General features: G+C 50.8%; 1 protein-coding gene across 1 annotated transcript in view; it reads right to left on the bottom strand.

Annotated features, from left to right (window-relative positions):
- adam19a (ADAM metallopeptidase domain 19a) overlaps positions 1 to 21768 on the bottom strand; it is a 28317-nt gene that overhangs the window by 5045 nt on the left and 1504 nt on the right. Inside the window, exons 2-15 of the mRNA XM_052056492.1 lie at positions 19704 to 19783; positions 14556 to 14632; positions 10504 to 10585; positions 8321 to 8397; positions 7434 to 7620; positions 6608 to 6673; positions 5969 to 6040; positions 5737 to 5903; positions 4789 to 4873; positions 4501 to 4643; positions 4238 to 4415; positions 2240 to 2329; positions 1888 to 2083; positions 717 to 825 (exon numbers count right to left, since the gene is read on the bottom strand). Of these exons, the coding sequence (XP_051912452.1) occupies positions 717 to 825; positions 1888 to 2083; positions 2240 to 2329; positions 4238 to 4415; positions 4501 to 4643; positions 4789 to 4873; positions 5737 to 5903; positions 5969 to 6040; positions 6608 to 6673; positions 7434 to 7620; positions 8321 to 8397; positions 10504 to 10585; positions 14556 to 14632; positions 19704 to 19783 (1609 nt within the window). The remainder of the gene's footprint in view (positions 1 to 716; positions 826 to 1887; positions 2084 to 2239; positions 2330 to 4237; positions 4416 to 4500; positions 4644 to 4788; positions 4874 to 5736; positions 5904 to 5968; positions 6041 to 6607; positions 6674 to 7433; positions 7621 to 8320; positions 8398 to 10503; positions 10586 to 14555; positions 14633 to 19703; positions 19784 to 21768) is intronic.

Genomic DNA, 21768 nt, shown 5'->3' with positions numbered 1-21768 from the left:
AGGATTTTTTTTTCTTCCAATGGACAAAAATGAGGGTTATTATTCACGTGAATAACTTTTCAATGACAAAAAAAAAAACAAAAACAAAAACAAAACTGGGCCCTTTTTCCACTTTGTCAAAATTCTGTCGAGCGGCTTCCTCATTGATATGCAAATGAAACGGGCAAGTAAACAAACTCATGCACGCCATCTGAGGGGTAAAAAAAAAAAAGAAAAATGTCCGACAATTACAGGAGGATGAAGCAGAGTTGTTGCGGTGACTAACGCAAACATTAGGCAGATTACATACGCATTTACATATCCGCTAATCAGCCTCGCTGCAACCGCAACAACGATTGCTGGGGGCCGCAGAATCGTTGTGGGCAGCGCAGCAATCAACTTCCTTAATCCGTGGGTTCATTAACATAACTAAATTGCTCATTTGGAGCCATTAATTAGCAGGGGCAGCGTGCCATGGCAACGCCGCCACCCCCCCCCTTTCAAAAAAACCAAAACAGATGTTCGAGGGGGCCCACAAATCATCTCCGGTATGCGCAGTCAGCGGTATCATTTTTGGACAAAACGTCAAAGCAGCAGCCAGTTGCTGTTGATAAACGAGACGATTTGTTTTTCGCCTCGACACCGGTAAGGATGATGCGAATGTCCCGATTTTCCCCCGGGGTGCTGCAAAAAAGCTCGTTCCGAATGGCGGGCGTGGCGGCAGATTTGCCGCTCACCTTTTTGCGCACTTGACATAGTTGCCGCGCTCGTCTTTCCCGCAGTTCCCGAAAGCGTTTCCTGCGGCGTTGACGTCTCCGAAACAGGCGTCGTGGGCTGGACGGGCGCCTGGAAAACACAGCGCGCCAATTGTCAACAAATCACAAAACTAGGATGCCAAATCATCTGACTCCAGCCTTCAAAAATCCTGAAAACAGCTTGCAGATGATTCTACAACGACACCTACATGGGTGAAAATACCCCCTAGTGTGAAAAAAATCCTCACGCATTAACACCATTCCCACTCTCCTGCCCCCACCTATACAACGAAAAAAAAAAAACCTGTTGCGTTATACGAAATCTTTTTCTCTGCTCTTGCCTCGTAATGAGATTCACTACAACAAAGTCTAATCCAACAGCGACCTCTACATACATACATAGTATGCATTGTATGCATACTTGTATGCATACAAAGTGCATACAGCACTTTGTATGCAGCGATGGCTGTTTGAAAGTGCTCTATAAATACTGTTGACTTGACTTGACTTGACTCTACTGCTTCGTTTGGAAACAGCAACCGCCACACTGGTTGACGCATGCACAGTCGTCCAGGAAGTATTTGTTCTTGTTAGTTTCAGACGCAGCAAGAATGTTGCATTGCTAAAATGGCTCCAAAACGGACCTTTGGATGTCAAGCAGCTAAGACAAGAAGAGCTCTGACGCTGGAAGAGAGGATAAAAGTGATCAAAATGAAAGACGGAGGAAGCAAAAAAAGACGTTATCCAAGAAATTGATGTAAGTGAAAGTGAATGCTTATCGTAAATTTCACCATTTCTTTCCCTTTTTTTCTTTCTACACTGACTATATGACGTTTCAAATAAGTGTGTGCTCATACTTATGCACTATTGGAATAAAAATAAAGAGTACACATACATTTGTGTGTGTGTTTACATCTGAGAGTCAATTTGCTACAGTGAAAAAACCCCCGTTGTGAAAAAGTTCGCGATTTCATTGTAGAGGAGTTTCACTGTACTTTGCTACGAAACGGGACTAAGCCTTCTCATCCTAGTCGTGCTTTGTACCTCACTTCAACCAGGATGCCACCTGATGGCGCCAAAGCACTACCAAAGCAACCCAAAATGCAAATGGAAGCCAGCGGCATCCATTGACGTCCGCGAGGCTTGTCCTTACCGGCGCCCCACAGCTGCAAGCACTGCTGCTGGTGGGTCAGGCACATGCCGTTGTAGCAGTAGGCCCGCCCGGACTGGCAGGCGGAGCCGTCCAGCAGGTAGACGTTGCTGGGGCAGTAAGGCGAGGCGCCCGTGCAGTACTCGGGCAGGTCGCAGGACCCGGCCGGGCCCCGGCACATGGTGCCTGCTTGCTTCAACTGCAACGGGAAGCACCGATTGACTGGAAAGTGGACTGAGCTCATATTTGCCGTATCACAACTTGAAGAGAGCCATTAAGAGTAGAGATGAGATACTTACCGTTGGAAGCTGCGTGCGTGTGTGTGTGTGTGTGTGTGTGTGTGTGTTTGCATTACCTTACAGCCTTGGCAACAGACTCCGTGGGCACACTGAGCCCCTTCCTTCAGGGTGCAATTATTGGCATTGCAGCAGTCGTTGGCGCATTCCTGCAAAGCAAACAAGGGTCAGCTGCTCCTCCTTCACCCCGTGGACTCTTTGCTGCCTATTTGTCTCCATCTCATTTGCTCCTTTTTGTTTCCCCTCGCTCCATTTATTTGCAAATGGAGTCAAACTTGCTCCGGGGTTGGTCATTTCTGACATGCGCCCTTTTCGATAATCTCCTGCGTTTATGACGAGGCAGCAATTTTGTGTTTTGGAAAGCGTTGTTTCGTAGCTTACTCCAATCCGATGGCACAAATGAATGATTTGATTTGAAGAAGTGCAGGGACCCTCCGCTCTGGCAGCCCATTCCCGTCAGGAAAAAAAATAAAATCTGTCAGAAGCATTGAAGCACATTTCTGCCAGTTAAAAAAAAAAGAGTAAAAAAAAAAACACGAAAAAAAAAATCTTGTTATTTTTCATCTGGGGGGGATCTCGGAAGACCTTTCCCGTTAGTATATTAAAAAAAAATAAATCACTGCAAGTCCTTCCATAGGCAAGCAACATGTCACATTTGAGAAGAATCTCAAAGTTGACTTGTTAAGATGTGCTCAAATAATGGGGATGCGGTTTTACAGCCAGCATTTGACAAAAAAAAGAAAAAAAGACAATTTTCTGGAAAAGCAAAAACCTTTGATCTAATTTGACCAGAAAGAGACGAAATGAAGGCCATAGTGCGAATGCGAAGTTGAGATAGGGCCTGAAGGGTTACACTGGAGACACTTTTGCTCTTTCAAGATTCAAGGGGGTGACAGACGAGTCAAAACTTGACAAAATGTTGGTGGGGGAGCGAGGGGTGGGCGCCGAGTTTAAAAATAAAAACGCAGAGGTGCCACACGCTGCTGCTGCTGCTGCTGTTGTGGCATCAACGCCGCACACTCAACACGCGCGGCAGGCATCTCCTGTTGCCATGGCGCCCTGTGCAGAGCCGCCGCTACGCTCCTCCAAACGAGTGCGAGAGTTGATTCGAGCACGGTGGGGGGTGGGGGGGGGAGGTCGAGCGGCAAACGAGCGCAGCGGGGAGGGGATGATGAGCGCTGACAACAACAACGGCAGGCGCCGGTGTGCTCTGACAGCCGCTTGACAAAGAACCAAATATTGAATTCCTCCTCAAAATGGAACGTGTATATAACTGACAGCAAAAAAAAAAAAAATGTTTTACTTTGGACTGTAATTATTATTTCGTTTTTTCTTTTACCAGGTGGGTATTTCTGTCAACTTCAACCGATCTCATCTGCATTGCGAACATGGCCAATTTGCTGCGCCGCTCCCACCCAAGCTAGCTCGTTTACACGGCAAACATCTTGTCCGCGGTGGAACAAGATGTCGGCCAATCCCTCGCGGCATCAGAGCAACGGGTGTTGGCGTGAACGACGAGGCGCACAAAGTCTCAAGGTGCAAAACGGTTCCGTGACACACCCGTTAAGCAAGCCCTCAATGGGTATCGATATCAGATCGTTGTGTGTTATGTAGCGACGCCACTCGAGCCAAGCGCCACTCAGCAGTCAATAAGCCACTTTTCTCCGCTGTGTGCGCATCGGGGCGGCTGTGCGCGCACGCCCGCGTCTTTTGGCTCAACCAATTAGCACTCACGCGACACATCAAAGAGCTTTGATCTACGACGCCAGTTTAGCTAGGCTAGCCACGACAACAGCTCAGCTAACAGTTGAGTAGACGCGACGCGACGCTCAAGGTCAGACGGACACGTTTTTCTCTCTTTTCTGTCCTAATGGATATTTTTCTACAAACAATAGCCGTCCCGTCCACGACGTCTTTTTTCTTTCCACCGGGGTTTTTAGTTTGTGTATTTCTAAAGAGACCAAAATCTCTCACGCCGCACCCTAAGCGGCCTATCGGTTTCACTCTCACATAAAAACAAACAAAAGAACGTATTGAAAATAAGTCAAGACGCTCACGTCGGCTTGGCCGCAGTCGCACTCCTCGCCCTCCTCCACGAAGCCGTTGCCGCACCTTTTCCCGCCCACCAGGTCCTTCATGTCGGGCATGTCGTAGAGACACATGCCCCCTCCCTTCTGGAAGTAGCCGTCCAGGTCGCGCTTGCTGCACTGGCTGAACACCCTCGGAAACGGATGCCTGCGAGCGAGCGGGCGTCACGGAGGCTCAGTGGCCGCGAGCGCCCGCCCGACGGGTCGCGGCGGAAGGCGGGGCGGGGGCTCACCCGGTGGCGGCGGCCATGACGCAGCCCCCCTGCTCGGCGGTGGCCTGCGCGCAGCAGCCGTCGTGGTCGTGACTCATGCCGAAGTTGTGGCCGATCTCGTGGGCCATGGTGGCGGCCGCGCCGATGGACAGCTCAGAGTGGTCCTGGGCGGTCCCGCAACGCGAGAAAAAAAAAGAATGAGCCAATGAAAAAGGGAGCCGCCACGACTTGGGTCACTTTGACCCGACTGCTTTGTTTGGTTGGTGGAGTCTTGTCCAGGTAAACAAAAGCTTCCCGTGCGGCACGTACCACGTTGATCCCTCCGGAGTTCTCCAGACTGCACATGCCCTCCAGCGGCGCCATCCCGATGGTTGTCCCCTTGAAGATCACGCCGCTGCGAGAGAGAGGCGCGCAAGTCAACGTCGCTGAACCGCGACCCCCCCCCCCCCTCCCAAGACTTCACAGCGGATGTGCAGCGATCGTGGACGGCGGGAGCGAGAAGACACCCCAACAACTTCCAGCCACCCTCAAACTCAAGCAACGGCTCTCGGAGCTCGGCTCGGGGGGGGGTGTAAAAAAAAAAAAAGCTTTATTTGTGGACGGAAATATTGCAGTGGCAGCCATTTTCAAAAAAAGAAAAAGAAAAAGAACCTTTTGAGTGACTGATCTTGATCTTTCGAGGCTCACAGAATTATGTTTTAGGACCACGGAAAGTCAGAAACAACCAAGTTATTATTATTATTTTTTTGTGTAAAATGCCAACGACGATGAAAATGTGGTTTTGAAGGCTAAGTCGTGTTGTTAGTTATAATGTACCGCATATTACACAGTCGTTACAAACTAATTCGTAGAAGTCGTAGTAGTATTCGGTCGCGTGTGCGTGTGTGCGCATAAGCCACAACAGCACTTCTACTTCTAAATGGATTTCGAAGGGTCCGCCACATTTTAGGAACTTACACTTTGTTGCGAAACACAAAGTCAGCTCATTACAGAGATGCAATGCTGCCACCTGCTGGTGACCGCTAATTTTTCATTTTTGATCTCTCATAGCAAAAAACTGGGCGCGAATTTTGCGGTTTGATGTCTGCCGGCCAATCGCGAAGCCTACAAAAACAGCAGATGACACGTTCCTTGGACTCATTTCATTTTCTCCCCCCCTGCACCCCCCCCCCCCTTCTTCCTGCTGGAAGTATCTCCATCTAAAACAGCGTTTCTCCAGACGAGGTCCCCGGACGGCGAAAAGTTTGGAGGACTCACGTGAGCAGCTGGGCGTTGTCGTGCTTCTTGCGCGACTTCAACTTCTGTCTCCACTGCAGGAAGGACCAGAGGGTGGCGTTGGGCTCCTCGGTGACAATGCACTGGTCCCGCTCGGTCCAGACCTCCAGGCCGATCAGTGGCACGCGGATGTTGAGAGCCCTGTAGAACTGACGGCCCAGAGTTCCCGTCGATCGTCGACCGTCGCCGTGCGCGCGGCAAAAGCGCGGCTCACCTTGTCCACGTAATTGGCGATTTCCATAATCCTGGTCTTGATTTTCTCATAGTCCCGATTCTGTCGTTTGAACTTCAGTCAAGCAAAGACAGACGAACGTCAGCGCCACTCAAGAATACATTGATTGCTTGTGTTTGTTCAGAAAAAAAAATGGATGCGTCATGGTTCTGTTTGTGACCAACAGGTGGCACTGTAGGACTGCAGCTGCACACCTGTTGGTCATCGTGTCAGTCGCGTCTGTTCAAAAGGACTCCCGGCACGACGGCACGAGCACTCGGTGTCCCGAAAACATTTGCGGTTTCTGTTTGTTAGTTTTTGGCTTCAGTTTGTTACTTTTTTTAAAATTCTTTTTGTTTCCATGACTTTGTTAGTTTAGGGATTTCGTTTTCTGTGTTTTAATCCAATTTGTCTAGTTCACCCTGCTCCTTCCTGCCTGCTTTTTTGGGGTCTCGCATCGTGACAAAATGGAAGAGGACCGACCTTGGAAAAAAATAGATGTAAATGAATAATTAAAGAAAGAAATAACTGCGGCCGGCATATTCTTGCAAATTGTTCAGCCCTAGCTGGGAAACTGCGTATGGCAACGTTTTGGTGAGTGGTTTGGCTACGGAATGAGATGACGGCCGTGGCCGAGCTTACCAGCGTGTTGTCAGCCACGATGTAGAGCTCCATGTACTTGGTGGTGCCCCACGTGTTTCTTTTCGCCTGCAGTTTTCGGGGGGTGGGGGGGTGGGGGGGGGGTAATAACGGCATGGTCATATTTTTGACGAACAAGAGCGCTAACACAAGGAGAGGAAGTCATCGGTGAGGCGTTAAGACAGCCGGAGTGCCACACACGCGACTCAACATGTTCATTAGATCTGACACGCCCGCTTGGCCATCATTGGCTGCAGATGATCACATGACATTGCTTGTCCAATCAGTGCTGCGGGAAATTTTGTTTGTGTGACGGTCGTGATAAGAAGTCCTTCAATTAAAAAAAAAAAAAAGTATCCCTTGAAATGTTATGAACTTTTTTCAGTTTTTAATAAATGTGTTTTTTTCTTGAATTTGTATTAAAAAAACATTTTTATTTAAATATTTTTTTTTATTTTTTCATATTTATTTAAATTTATTTAAAACATATTTAGTTTTCACTCATGAAGGGTTCGGCGAATGCGCATATTAACCGGTAGGGTTCGGTACCTCTAAAAAAAAGGTTAAGAGCCGCTGCATTACAACGAACGTGCGCAAAGCATTCGAGATAAATGATGACGGCGGATCCCGAGCGCAAGCGGCGCTCGGCAATTCAATTGCGTGGCGTTCAATCCATCTTCCTTTGTGGGAACACGTTCAAGTACTTGAGGCGGCCCCCTGAGAGCTTGTCAGGATCGTTAACAGACAGAAAAGAAGAGAGCTACGCCTCCTAAGAAGAGACAGAGACTTTTTTTGGGGGGGGGGGGGGTTGCGGCGGGCGTACACTCACCCTCAAATGATGCGGTGCGAGAAAGTCGGCAATGTGGCCGGACAGCGGCATGCGACGGGCGTGGCCGCAGTCTCCGCCTTTCAACTGCAGGTGTTGCGCGGGCAGCAAGGAATGGCGCCGCGGAGGAGCCGCGTCGGGCAGCGGCTCCACGTAGAAGGTGGTGTTGACATCCAAAGATATCAGGCCCCTGTGGCAAAGGCGGAGCGCGTTTGCTTCGACTCGCCAAGCTCGCAAGAGTCAGGGAGACCAACACCCAACGGGGCTACTCGGACAACCTCGTTTCTTTTTGACTTGGGAGTCAAAAGTAGGGCCGGATTTTGCTTACGTAAAGACGAACCTGTTATTGAATGCCTGGATTCTTAAAAGAATAATATATTTTTTTAAAGTCTCAGACATTGAATGAGTTAATCAGCCGACGAATTTCAAGACTATAAAAATCAAACGTCTTCTCTGGTCGCTTACACCAGTAAAGACGCGAAGAGAGGAGGGGGACGGTGGGGGGGGGGGGGGGGGGGGTGGACGTCCAAGTCATTGCGGATTTTCAGGCAGGAGTGGAATTTTCAAACGTTCACATCTCTGCCTTTAAGAAGCGCCGGCTCAAGAGGATCAAATGAGTTCTTTTCAAGGACAAACGGCCGTCAGCAAAAAGTCGCGATCATGGCAACGGCGCCGGCGGCGGCACCTGCGCACGGAAACAGCCGCCGATTTGCATGCGGAGCAGCCGGGCCCCGTGAATCGCATCTCCGTTCCTTCTTGAAATATTAACAAAGGTGAAACTGCCCGAGACCGTGAAGAGCAAGCGCGAGATAGACAGCTAGCTAGCTAGCTAGCTAGCTAAGTAAATACATAAATAAATCGGAAGAATCAAGTTTGGTTGTTGTCCACACCTGACGCCCGAGCACACGCTGAGGGCCACCCAGGAATCCGGATGTCCACTTACGTCGCCGTGATAGAAGCAGTGATCCTGCAGAAAAAAAAAAAAACAAAGGCTTTGAGCAACAGATCTGGACTCCTTCCAAAGAAATCCGTTTGGAAGACGCGTCACCCTTTCAACGGCAAATGAAGCAGAGGAAACCTGCCCCCCCCCCCGCCCCCCGGCACCCAGATGAGGTGCGCCCAAACTTTTCCACGGCATCATCGTATTCAACGCAGCAGTCGGATCGAGTCCCTTTTTTTTTTCCCACCGCCCATCTTGGTCGTCGATCTGGACTCGTCAACGGCGAACGGACAACGTGGCGCTCGTGATTGGAATCCCGGATTGGGGCTTTTCGCGCTTGTTGGGATCTTTGAGCGTGTTGGGCCTGAAAACGATGACCCGCCGCCGGTGCTTCAAAAGTCAAGCCGCTAACATTTTCCCCGCGTGAAAAGCAAAACGAGCCTGATGCGAATCTTTGCGGAAGCAGAAAAGACTGGCAGGAGTTCCCCAGATCAAAGGCAGCCATTTTGGCCTTCTTACCAGCCGCTCATGTGAAAAGGAGACGTTATCGCCACCGGCTCGAAATGATGCGGGCAGGTTGGAGCTTTTGGTACGCGTGTGTGCGGGAAGATTGTCCGTTCATCAGAGCGTGAAATGAGCTCTTTCATTCCAGCTCGGTGATAGCGAACATCCAAATTAATTGTCAGAGAGGGGGGGGGGTCGGGGGGGGGGGTGGAACGAGCGCCCCCCCACCTCCCGCCCGACATCCGGCAATTAACCACCGCCAGGGTGCGGCACCTCGGCATGGGTGCCGTCCAAACGGGGGGATGCTTGGGGGGGGGGGGGGGTGCAACAAATTCAAATTGAAATGGCAAAGGCTGCTGCAGTTTGGGAAAAAAAAAAACATCATGAAAGCTTTTGTTTTCTTTTTTTTTTAAATAACAAATTACCTTGATTTTTAGCGTTAGCATAACGTACACGAGCAATATCCTTTCTGCTAGCATGTATTGTATTGTATTGTAATATATGTCAATGAAGCGCGAGGGGTCGTGAAAATGAGCCCACACCGTCATTCCTTTTGGAAAGACATCCCCCCCCCCATCCCCGAGTTCCTACTTGGGGAAATCGCTCGGCCAAATCCGTTGCGTGTTAAAGAGATTCCATCTCCTGCCGCGTGAGCACAAGATCATTTTGTCATTGGCGGGAGCGGATGATCCAAGAAGCGACTCTCAGCCTCTCAGCCCCCCCGCCGTCAGGAGGGACTCGCTCGGCGCTCATCTGCTCCATTTGGGAGCCCGCAATGCATCTTGAAAGGCAGTCAACAGCAGACGCTCACCAAGAACCGCGGCCACAGTGACAAGCGGCGCATCCCTTCAATGTTCCGGCAACTTAGCGAGGATCATCGCCGGTCATCTCCGGGGAAAGTTTCCCGTTTGGATCATTTCAAACAGATTCTCCCTTTTTGCTTGCACACCAAACGCCGATGCGCTTGGAGACTCATTACTTTCTTCCCTTTTCAGCGCAAACACCGAATTTCACTGCTTGCAATATCGCAAACACAGGACAGAGGTCAAGGAAAGTAGTTGGGGGCGGAGGGGGAATGAGCCCTTGTGGTGTCACTGGCCCGGCGCTGCCTCCCTGTCCGTTTTAGTCACGCCGGGTGGCCCCCCGCGCCGCTCGCAACTTGACTCGGAGCGCTCCGTTTCCACCCATGTCCAGCAGGGGGAGTTGTTCGGTCGAGCCTCCCGGAAGCGCAAGGCGGCCAGCGCGCCCGATGCCGCTCAGTTGAAGCGAGGGCTCCAATATGAGACGATGGCGTACATTGAACAATCTCTTGCAAACAAAAGACCGAGTGAACTCTCGTTTATTTCCTCACCGGGCACCGCGGGAGGCTTTGAAGTCGACATCGTTTTGACGCGGTTGATTTTGGGGCATTCGCGTCACACTCTTTCCGGCGACCAAGCATATTCCGGTGATTGTTTTACGTACCGCGAGAGGGAGCCCGCGCGCACACTTTGACGAGGGCCGGCCGACGTCAATTAATATCGGGGGATAATAGCGTCATCGATTTGCGGATTCGCCGTCGAAAGGGGACGGGCCGTTCATCGCCGCCGCCGCCGGCTGGACTGCGCAGTTTGTGGGGACTTGACTTACGGTGTAATTCCTCGTGGTCACGGTCACCGGCTGTCCTTGGTCTGTGTAGTAGGTCTCGGCGAAGTCTGGACCCAAAAGCTCACTGAAACAACAGAACACATCGAGTCACACACATGCACGGGCCTCACTTTGCGTCCCGAGGCGCGGCGGCCGTGTCGACGACGTACGGAAGGACCGAAAGGCTCGATCGCGGGCGACCAAGCCCGCCAGGATCAACCGAGGCGCGCTTGCAAAATGCTTTGCGTCAACACTGACGGGCGGGGCGTCTGAAATGACAGCATCGGTTGGGCTTCCTTTGCCGGCGGTTGAAAACGCAGGCGGCGATCACCGCCCAAGGCTTGTGCGCACGAGCAGGGGTCCGTTCTAGGGACCCCCCCCCCCACACACACACACGCTACACCTCCCGTGAGGCGCGATTCAAGCTGCGAGCAGTTGGGTGAGGAGCCAAAGGGAAAAAAATTGTGGCTCGTCTTCCCGTGGCAACATCAAATCTTTGCTTCTTGTTGTTGTGCATTGTAGAAAAGCAAAATCGCCGTCATCAGAATGTTCAGCGGCTAGCCTCTGGTTAAAGAAGAATCAAAAGAAAATGTCTTGGTTGTAGTTCATGTAATGACACGGAATTCCCCGATTGTTTCTCCGGGAGACAAAAGAGGCCAAGCATCTGCGCGCCGTCTGCAGCCGGCAAGCAAAAAGCAAAAAGCAATTACACGACCAAGACAATCAAACGCACAAGTGCTGCTTTATGATGGGAAGCAAAATGATGACGTAAAAAAGGGAAAGAAACTACCTTGATTTAAATGATTTTTTAAAGGTTTTTTTTAACCCGTAAGACAAAGATAATGATGTGCGAATGCGGCCCAACCCCCCAGTCAGCAAAAATCGCTCCATTATGTAGCAGACAATTGTTTCTCTTTTTCTCGATTGGAAAGTGAAACCAATTCCAAAGGAATTTGGAAAGCAGGTAAATGATCTCACATATTTCATTTTGAAGTGTTTAGGGGACAACCCCCCCCCCAAAAAAACTGTTATAGCATCCAATTTATATATATCGCTGACAATGATGTGTGCGTTTTTTAATTGGTTTGCAAAAAATAAAAAAAATGTACATTAAAAAAAATCCCAATCGGTCTGCTGCAACTTGTTATGCTTCAATCATTTTTAAAAACATTTTGTTTCAAACACAGCGCATATAAAAAAAAAAGTGTTCAAATGGCAGTTTTGGGGGTGCTCTATCCAGTCAGACCAAAACTTTCCCCACCATTGATTGGAAAAAAATATATATATATATATAACATAACATATAGCATCTGCGGCCGTGTACACTTTTGATCACAGTAAATGTCTCTTGGGAAGGGAGAACGTGAGCGAGGCGCCGTTTGCTCTGGCCAGATATTCCACACTCGAAGGGGCGGGGGGGGGAGGTTGTGCGAAATAAAAGATGGCCCCTCTCGGCCAATCGCTTTCACAAGGTCACATAGTGAGCTACGAGGACTCTTGAAGCGAGCGCGCCAAAGCGACGAGTCGGCTACTTCCCGAACGAGACAGGAAGCGGATGAGGGTGCGGGGCGGGGTCCGCCATCGGCCCAGCCGCGGCACCTGTTGCCGGTCTTCAGGGGACTCCCCCTCTGCAGCACACCGCTCGCCCTTTGCCACTTCCTCTCTGTGGCTTGGGTGGGGTGGTGGGGGGGTGGGGTTTAAGCTCATCAGTATTTTTCCTTTTTTTTTTTTTTTTTGTCGCTTTCCACGCCGCCGTTGACTCCCAGCTGTCAGTCAACATCACAGACCTGTCAACCAGAGCCGAAATAGACGCCGCTAAAAAAGAACAAAGGCCCTATCTTGATTTCAAATCACAAAGCGGAAACGCAAGAGGGGCTGGCGCCGAGCTCAAACAAATCATTTCGCGGGGGGTTGAAAAAGAAATCAATGAAGACGAGCGGGGCTACTCAAACGGACTGATGGCTCTTGCGTAAAAAAAGATCTAGTCTCGCTCAAGTCGGCGCGTTATCTAGGACGCATTTCCCTGCGGGCACAGCTTTCACTGTCCTCCGATGGTCTTGATGGCAGGCTGCCACGATAAAAATATTATTTGATATACATATACAGTATATGTGTGTGTGTGTAACGTATTGGGGTGGAAAGGGTTTGTTGAGGTTTGCCACAGCGATGCTAACGCTCGCCGAGGAGTCGTCAGTGTCATGTGCTAGCCTCCCGGTGAGTCATTCCAAGAATGATGGAGCAGAATGCCCCATTGCGAGACTAATAAAAGCTTTTCTTATCTTAACTCCACCGAGTTAAATCGTTTGGCATCCTTCGTCACACTCTCGCCTTTGTGCGGCTCGGGACCCGGAGACCAGCTCGCTTTGTTTCCACAAATACCAGACCGTGACTCAGGCGCGAGCTATTCAAACATCCGACGACGACACGCGCGCGCTCTCTGTTCCAGCTCCCCCCCCCCCCCCGGAATGTGCGGGAGGCATTCGACAACCCCCGAAGATCCTCGTGGCGGTCTCATGAGCATTTATTTCAGCTAACGTGTGGCCAAACAACCGCGACGCTGATGCTAGTTCCATTCGCTATGTGTGTTAGCATAAACGCCTTTTATTATTATTATTATGATTTTTTTTTTAAACACGGCAGCGAATTTGACGGACCCACTCATTGTTGATGCGCCGTCGCGGTTGCCACGTCGTTCGTGACGCCGCTCGCCGCAACCGCATACGCTCGGTGCGGTTGTCAAATGAAGTCAAGTGGCAGGATGAACGATAGCAACGTTAGCTTCAAATCAAATGTAGCATAGCCACACGTGGTTCACTTGTATCACGTCTCCTCATCCTCCCCACAAGCAAATAAAAAAATAAAAAACTGAAAAAGTTGAGCACTCTCCTTCTAGCCAAGTCGGACGAACGACGATTAGCCTCGGTGAACGGCAACTTTTTTTTTTCTTTCCCGTTTTTGTCGCCGACCTTCCGAAAAAGCTTTGCACTTTGTCTCCGCTCGCCTCGACACGCGTCGACCCGTTTCCAAGCAACTGGCGGGCGGCAGTTCTCACTCCGCTGCGACGTTGCTTTCAAGGGGGCCGGCATTCACATTGCAAGCGATTACGAAGCGTCTCTCGTTTTTTGTGGCTTCTTGTTGCGTTGCCAGCAAAAATCCGCCGGCACGGCTCGTTTTGACAGCTCGCTAAGTCCGACGCTCCGATCGAAACGGATGTTGTCGTTTTTTTAAATGCTGAAGTGAATTCTGATATTTGCAAATTCAAATTCCAATAACCGACCATTCAAAAATACATATGATGAGTCAAATAATGGGTTTTTTTTTGGGGGGGGGGTCCCTTCAAGGTGTGCATTCCAGGCACAACATTGTCCTTTAGTATTTTACTTAACCGCAGAGAGAAAAGCCTGCAGATTTTGGGCCATTTATGGGGTGGTGGGGGGGTTGCAATATTATCATTAATGTCAAATCCGACCTTTTGACCTGTCGCGGGCGCTTTCCAGCCCGCATCAAGCATGAAAAACAAAAGGCCTACTGGAACAGGAAATCAAAGTGTTTCATGGTCAAACCAGAGCCGCCAATCACGTCCGAAGCGAGAAGGTAGTCGCGCGGTTTCATTTGTCCAAAAATTGTCCTCCTATTTTTCATCCACCGCAACGGGGGGGGGGGTCTGCCGCTTCGCTGAGCAATCGCAAAGGGCCTCGTCAAGGATTCCGTTTGTGAAGCGAATGGTGTGTTGACGCAGAGCAAAAGGGAGGGGGCGCGAGGGACTTGTTGATCCTTGGGCTATTTTTGCCCAATGTCGCGTGTCATCAAAGCAGTCGGGGGGGGGGGGGTCTTAAATTGACGAGGAAAAGAGAGAGAGAGAAAAAAAAAGAGTCTAAAATGTCTCCTTCGACACATCAAAGTGAAAGCAACTAAAACCTGGGTGCTTTTTGGGAGCCTCGAAGCGGCAAACGCGGCGGAACGAACAATTTGAGGTTGAGCGCGAGGACGGGAAGCCGGCCGGCGCTTCTTGCACAGGCTCGGGAGGGCGCGCAGGCGCAGGCGCGACGACTCACCGGTTGTGTTCCACTCGCAGCAGCAGTTGGAGGTCAGCGGAGGAGAGCGCAATTTCCCCTCTGATTGGCCGCTCATCCTGTTGGGCGAAGAAGAGACATTCGGGGGGGTCAGACTTCACTCTCGCCACCTTCTCCCGGTGAAATTCGGGCCAAGCGATGGGAAACAAAGAAGCGTCCGCTTTCTCCAGCCGCGCAAATAAGGACAAGGGGAATGTGGCCCGGGGCTTTACTTGTGAGAAGGACGCTTTCAGGAAGTCCGAGGACCAGAGAATGAGCCTCGAGTGCCCCCCCCCCCACCTTATTATTTCCTTCCTTCCTGTCTTATTGAAAAAAAAAAAAAAAAGCCCAGCTGCATAAACATATTCACCAGGTTCAATCGCAACCAACGCAAGGGCGAAGAACTTCCAAAATCCGAAGACCAGCAAGATTTTTGAGGACACTCGACTCAGCAGTAATCCAACGAGCGGGGGATGGGGGGGGGGGCAAAAGGCCAACGCTGAAATCAAGTGGCGTCATCGAGTTCTAGCAAAAGGTCGCCTGAAGTGTAATTTCCCCGAGAAATGGCCTCTCCATCGGGCGGATTTGGGGCAGTGGAAAAAGATATCGACGGGCCAGGTGTCCTTTCTGATAAGGCAAAAACGAAAAGGGCGGATTGAGGCGGGGGAGGGGGGGGCAACAAAAGGCGATTCGGGCTCATTTGCCAGCTTCGCGTTCTTCAGGCAAGGTTGACTTTCTCGCTCGGCCGCCACCGCCCGCTTGAACCTTTGGCCGAGTGTTTCTAGGCTACGATTTGGAAGGTTCGAAATCAACGGCCGATGAAAACGCCTTCGCAAACCAGCAGGGGGAGCAGTCGCGACGTCATGCTGAAAATGTGCACACGTCTGCTACAAGTTTTGAAAGCGAACGCGAAGCTGTAGCGTCCATTGACGAAAAGAGATGAGTTCACTTCTCCTGTCCCACGTGATCCGCTTCAAACTCCAAGCCGCGACGCCCTCGGAGTCGCGAGGCGGCCATTTTCTGACGGCCTCTCGGCCCGCTTTGTGACATGTCACATGGACAACGAAGCGTCCATTAGGGCCATTAGGAGCTACTTAAGCTTCGCCGTTGGCCGCGGGCGAGGATCCGGCCGGCGGATTGGAGTCCGACTCGGCGGCTCTCCGGCGCCCGCCGGCGTTTTTCAGCCGCCGATTTGGACGAGTGCGTACCTTGGTTTTTCCTTCATCCCTTCACACTCACCTCTGAGGCCGAGAGCGCCTCCGCTCTGACGCGAGCTCGCGAGGGAGCGGCTGCGGGCGGGCGGGGGCGCTTGTGAAGACAGATTCCAAGGGGGAGGGGGGGGACGCGTCCTTATCTGAGCGGGCCAGGCGCAATTCCCAAGGGGACGGCGCTGAAGCTGCAAAGGCGGGTGGCTTTTGTTTCCCCGACAGCCCGTCTTGACGTGTTGGCCTTTCGAGAAACCGGCCGTGACTCGGCTCGTCGTTCATCAAAGCGGCCGCGGTCGTGCGCCGCGCTTTCCTCTTTTCGCCCCGTATTCGGCGCCCCGCTCGGACCGCGTGATCCGGACTGACCGACCGAAGGAGTTGGCGAAGGTTGCGACTCCGTTCAACTGGTTTTTGAAGCTGCGCGTGAAAAGATGGCCAAGCTTTAGCAAGGCCAAGGCCGCTAACGCTTTAGTAGGCGTTAGCGGCCATTTTGCGTTGCTCCTTGTCGGCCGCGTGGCTCCTTTGTCGTCTTGCCTTGGAGCGTAACTAAAGCGTGGCACAAAATTGGTATTCCATAAGCGGTCGCATTCCTTCTGTTTGCTTCATCCTCATTTCCTGCTCGGCGCATTCACGTTTGGAGCACACTTTCATTCCTTCGCTAATTGTTTTTCCACTTTTTTGCTAAGAGCAATACAAAAATGCCTTCGCCAACCTGCTACATTGGCGAAATGTGTGCCTGACAAGGCAGCGAGGGTGGAGGGGGGGGGGGGGGGGACGGGTAGGGGGTGTCATCAATCTTGTCAAACAGAAAAAAAATAGGAAATAGGATGTTCACGAATCTTCAAAGGAAAGCGTGCTTTTTTGCTTTTTTTTTTTTTTTTTTGGTAAGGCCGGCTGCAAAGGAACTTTTTCCTCACACACACAAAACGTCCCCCGCCCATGAAAAAAAAAAGGGAGTAGTAAGATCAAGATACAAAATAAACACATCATATTGAGGCCACATACTGAATGGGAGAAGGATGAAAAGGGGGCAGGGGGGGGGGGGGCATCTTAATGTGAGCCACATTTAGGTCAACATTGCTCTTGCCGCTTCACATAAGCCCCGCCCCCGGGCCCAGCCAGCCTCCTGAGAGGAGAACCAGCAGGAGCAGACATGCAGTTTGGCCCATTAACCCCCCCCCCCCTCTCCATGTACCCCCCCGCACAGCAAATAAAAACCGGGAAAGGGGTAAAGCAAAAGACGACGCCTGTGAAGTTCCCACGCGCTTTGACGCCGGCTTTTAAAGCACTAATGACCAACAGGCGTGCAGCTGCAGGAAAAGTCCCCACAGCGCCACCTGTTGGTCACAAACCCGATCAAGTCGGGCGCCCACGCGGCAGTTTCGCAATCCTCCGGCCCGCATTTCGGAACGATGGCTTAAAACGTGAGTGGGGTTTATACGAAAACCTTTATTAGTCAGCAGGTTTGGACTCAGGGGACAGCGGTGGCCACACCGGATGTTTTTCTCCCTTTTCTCCCCACGGCAGCCGGAGCCTCAACTGTAATTTTTTTGCAGCACGGAATCGTCGTCCGGCATGACAATGATTGAGCAGCGGAAGGCACGCTTCTGCTTTTGATAGCCTGACGGGAAGTTGTCCGTTCCAAGCTGAACCGACATTGCGGCGATTATTTGAAAGAGGATGTCCCCCCCCCCAACCCCCCGCAGCTGAGCTGAGTCATCCGTCAATTGCGACAGAGGTGCGAAAAGGCGACAAGAGTTACAGAGCTCAAAAAACAAGAGAGCAAGTAGCGCGGAGTTGTCTCGTTTTAGCAGAAACCATCCTGCTGTAGTCCTGCTTTTTATGCCGACGGAAAGAAGAGATGGCTTCGTTTTGGACCGCGCGTCCGTGAGCGTGACTCGTAACGTTTATCGTGTGAAGACGAGTTGTTCGCAAAATGATTTTTTTTGTGCCGTCACACGGAGATTTTTGTGTTGTCGATTGCTCCTGCATTTGGCGATGTGCTGCGAGACGATCGCTTAGCTGGAGAGCACAAAAAGCTGCCAATCAGACAAGTAGCAGCGCTTGCTGCTACCGTTGCGTTTGTTTACCGTTACTGCATTGGTTGCGTCGCAAATTCTTCGGAAGAAGGCGTTCGGTTTTCAACCGGCAAAGAGACAAGTGGAAGCGACGGCATCGGAACGCGTCCAAATGTCAGCGCTTACGTTGACGTTAGCCCAAGAACGCCGCGCTACTATTAATAATAATGCGCAGTTAGCATCTGCGAAGCAATTTAGCATAGCACGATTAATACTGAAACTGGATCCAATCACACAGACGGATCTGCATCTCTCTCCAAAAGACATTTTCTTGAGGGTACGATACCATTCAAGGATAATAACGATCTTTAAACGGAACTCGACTCGATTCGGCGGGATCGCATTTGGCCCGGATGCGGTACGGCTGTCGCTCTCGTTCATTCCGATGCAAAAAAAAAAAAACACGCGTTAGCGCTCCGAAGCGTCCAAGTCGATGACGTTCAAAGAAACGACAAGTGGCACGATACCCATGCGAGGAGGCGACGCTCTTAAATCAAAACGGATTCTCCGACGGCAGTTGGTTTTTGTTCACGAAAGCCAATCGACTTTTCGACGCGCCATCTGGCCCACTGCTGGCACACAAACCAGTGAAAAGTCGTCCGGCGGTCAAGTCGCTTGCAGCGTCCAGATGGGGGCAGCGCTTTGCCAAAGAATTATTGCTCAATAATGATCAGAAGGGAAGGAAACAGATGCGCGCTGTAAAAGCTTCGCATCCCATCGAGACACGAGTACAGCGGGGCCACGCCGAGGCCTTGGGAAGGCTTCAACTGCCTCCGTTTTTTTGTTTTGTTTTTCCGAAACGAGACAGGAAAGTCCCGTTGACGTTCCGTCGGCAGGCGCACCCGTCGTGTGACGGCTTCCCGCCGACGTCGCTCAATCGACGGCAAACGACAAAGCCGGAGAGGAAAGAAGGCCGCGTCTTGCGCGGCTCCTTGGTCTTCCGTGCGCCTGCGGCGTGACCATCGGCGCTCGAGATGGCGGACGACAACGAGCGGCGGAGTTCTTGTTGCAAAAGACGTTTGTGAGCGGGAGCAAAAATAACTCGCGGCGTTCAACGGATGAAAAGGTCAACTAAAAATAGCACTTCCGAGTCTATTTTTTTTAAACGGCGGCGTTTGCCAAAAAAGTGGTTGAGTGCAGGCAGACTTGCGCCAGCATACCCGTCAACTCATACGGTTTAGCCATAGTTCATACGGATTTGGTGGTGAATCTTATGGCCGCATCGCACAAATCTTATGGATTCTGAAAATTTCCGAAAATCAACTACATATGATTTGGAGTTGGTGAAAAAAGTCACGCGGGAATCCAACTCTGAACACAGTCATGCCACCAAGTAGAATGATGATTAGACATTAAGCAGATATTATGTTATGGACATCTACAAAAAAATATCATTGAAAATTTTGTGGGGGGGCGGGGGGGGGGGGGGGTTCTGCCGTTATTTTGACATCTAAAACGTGTCTGGTATGTTATAAGGATTTTTTTTGCTCTTTACGAGGACTTTTTTGGTAGTTTATACAGGTTGGCGCTCCGAAAAGTTGGCAGGTATGGGCGAGTCACACCCAAAAATCATTTTCTCCATTTTCAACGTGTACGTCACTCGCGCGGTGGAATTCCCACGAGAGCCGAGAAAGGGCTTTTGAGGGCAGAACCTGAGTTGATTTCCAGATCTCTTAAGGACCAAAGGCAGCGCGTGCCGTGCTTCCGTTTGTGACCAGCAGGTGGCAGCGGAGGGCTTCGGCGGGTCATGAGCGCTTTCCTGTGAAAATGAAGCACCTCGCCGCCGACCGCTCTTGGTCGGATGCTCGCGCTCTTGTCACGGGTGTTCGCTCGTTTCTTACTCGGCGTCGGATGATGAATTCACCGACCTGAGCCGAGATGTCGCCGTCCTTCTGGTTTTGGCCCGGAGAGCGCCATCTTGCCGTCACTGTCCGTCCTCTCTGTAACCCTTTGGGAAAGCAAAACAAAAAACAGAACGCGTGCAGAAGATTAACAGAGCGTGGTCTGTTCTGCGACTTCCAAATGAAACTTTTTGTATTTTTGCCCAACTCGCCAAACAATAACTCGCCGGCGGAAAACAAATCTTCAAGCGAGGAGTCACGCCGGAAGATGTCGTTGGAGCGGGAGAGCGACCAGCGCAACAAAAGAATGCAAGGGCGCCATTTGCATCGCAAATCAAGCCAGTCTGGCAAGGAGCCTTTTAGCGCTCTGAGGAAATCGGGGGTGGGGGGTGGGGGGGGCGGGGTCCATTGCTGATATACTTGTGACTTCAAGGTAGGGCAGACCGAATGCGGAGCAAAACGGCGCGATTATTCGCAGGGAGCACGCAAAAGAATCCAGAAAATGCAGTTGGGCCCGGAACGGCTCCCGACAGGCGAGGGCAAACATCGAAGCCAAGAAAAAGACCAATTGAAAAGGCTGGAGGGGGGGGGGGGGGGGGGTCTGGACTCGGGCCGTCCTTTGGAGCCGCACATTTGCATAAAATTCAATTGCGGGGAACGGAGACGCCGATGCAATCTCAAAAAACACAAAGTACTAGAAAGCGAAGGCAAATGGATTCGATCAAAAGGAGGAGAATGCAGACGCATCCAAAAAAAGGAGAAAAGACGCATTTCTTGTGCATTTGCTGCCGGAGGCTGGGTCTTTGCCCCCCCCCCCCAAAAGAATAAAGAAATCAACTGTAATGACTCGTTGCCGTACGAATCAAGAGAATTTGACACCCAGTACTTTTTCTCAAAGTAGCAAAATGGATGAAAAACACAACATTGGTGAATTTAAAAAAAAAAGAAAAAAAAAGCAAGAAATTCCCTGAAAGGGAGAATTCATTTGGAGGCCTTAAAGGCCCGACTTTGAGTTCTCCAGAAGTGGAGCGTCTCTCTGAGCAAGTCAAAACATTGACAAAATGTGGCATGTCCTTGGGGAGTCATTCAAAAAAAAAAGGTTTTTTTTTTTTAAACCACCAAGGAAATGAGGCCGCCAATTCGAGGAGGAACTTTCAACTTCCAAGCTTGAAGCAAGGGTGCGGCCAGACCGACTTTAGCGGACAGTCACACACCGACCGGAGCTACGACACCAGCAGGGAGTGTGTGTGTGTGTGTGTGTGTGTGTGTGTGTGTGTGTATCCATCGGTCCATCCATTTTCTGAAGCGCTTCATCCCCACAAGGGTCGCCGGCGGGCATGTACTGTATTTGTGTGTTTATATATATCTCAGTGCACCACAAATACTGTATTTGTCGCTCTTTGCAGAGGATAAAGACCAGGAGTACTGTTCTAATATTTTTGGAAACGGGTTATTGCACTGAACGGGTTATTGCCCTGCGATTAACTGGCAACCGGTTCGGGGTGTCCCCCGCCTACTGCCCGAAGACGGCTGGGACAGGCTCCAGCACCCCCCCCCCCCACGGCCCCCCCAAGACACTTGTGAGAATAATGCCGATGGGAAAATGGATGGATGGCTGGAGGGTTGTTGCACTGTTTGCGTGGAATCTGCTGCTTCCAGGGGGTTGTATTGTGGATTGATTTTGCCTTCTGTCCAGAAGAGGGCAGCACTTTCACTTGTGGAGTCACGCACTCCACCGGCAACGGTGAGCAAAGAAAAGTTTGCGCGCTCAAACGAATGTGACCTCTGCGGCGGTTACGATTCTTTTTGGCGCCTCAGTCGGCGCTTTGGATCAGAGCCCAGCCGGGACAGCGTGAAGAGCAGAGGAGGAAGATGGAGAGAGCTGACCAACTCCTGATTCTTTTTGTTTTCCCCCCTCAAGATTACAATTTAAAACGCAATTTTTTAATTTTTTTTTTTTAAGGTCCGCTTGCCATTTATTTTTTTGGTTTATCCATTTCATGTATTTATTTTACAAACACGTTCATCTGTATTTCAAGAAACAAATTCACATGAATTATCCACCGATGTTTTTGGTCTTGCGCCAAAATAA

The sequence above is a fragment of the Hippocampus zosterae genome, chromosome 1 (genome assembly GCF_025434085.1).
Source record: "Hippocampus zosterae strain Florida chromosome 1, ASM2543408v3, whole genome shotgun sequence".
Classification (NCBI taxonomy): domain Eukaryota; kingdom Metazoa; phylum Chordata; class Actinopteri; order Syngnathiformes; family Syngnathidae; genus Hippocampus; species Hippocampus zosterae.
This window is presented reverse-complemented; position numbering and strand designations above follow the sequence as displayed.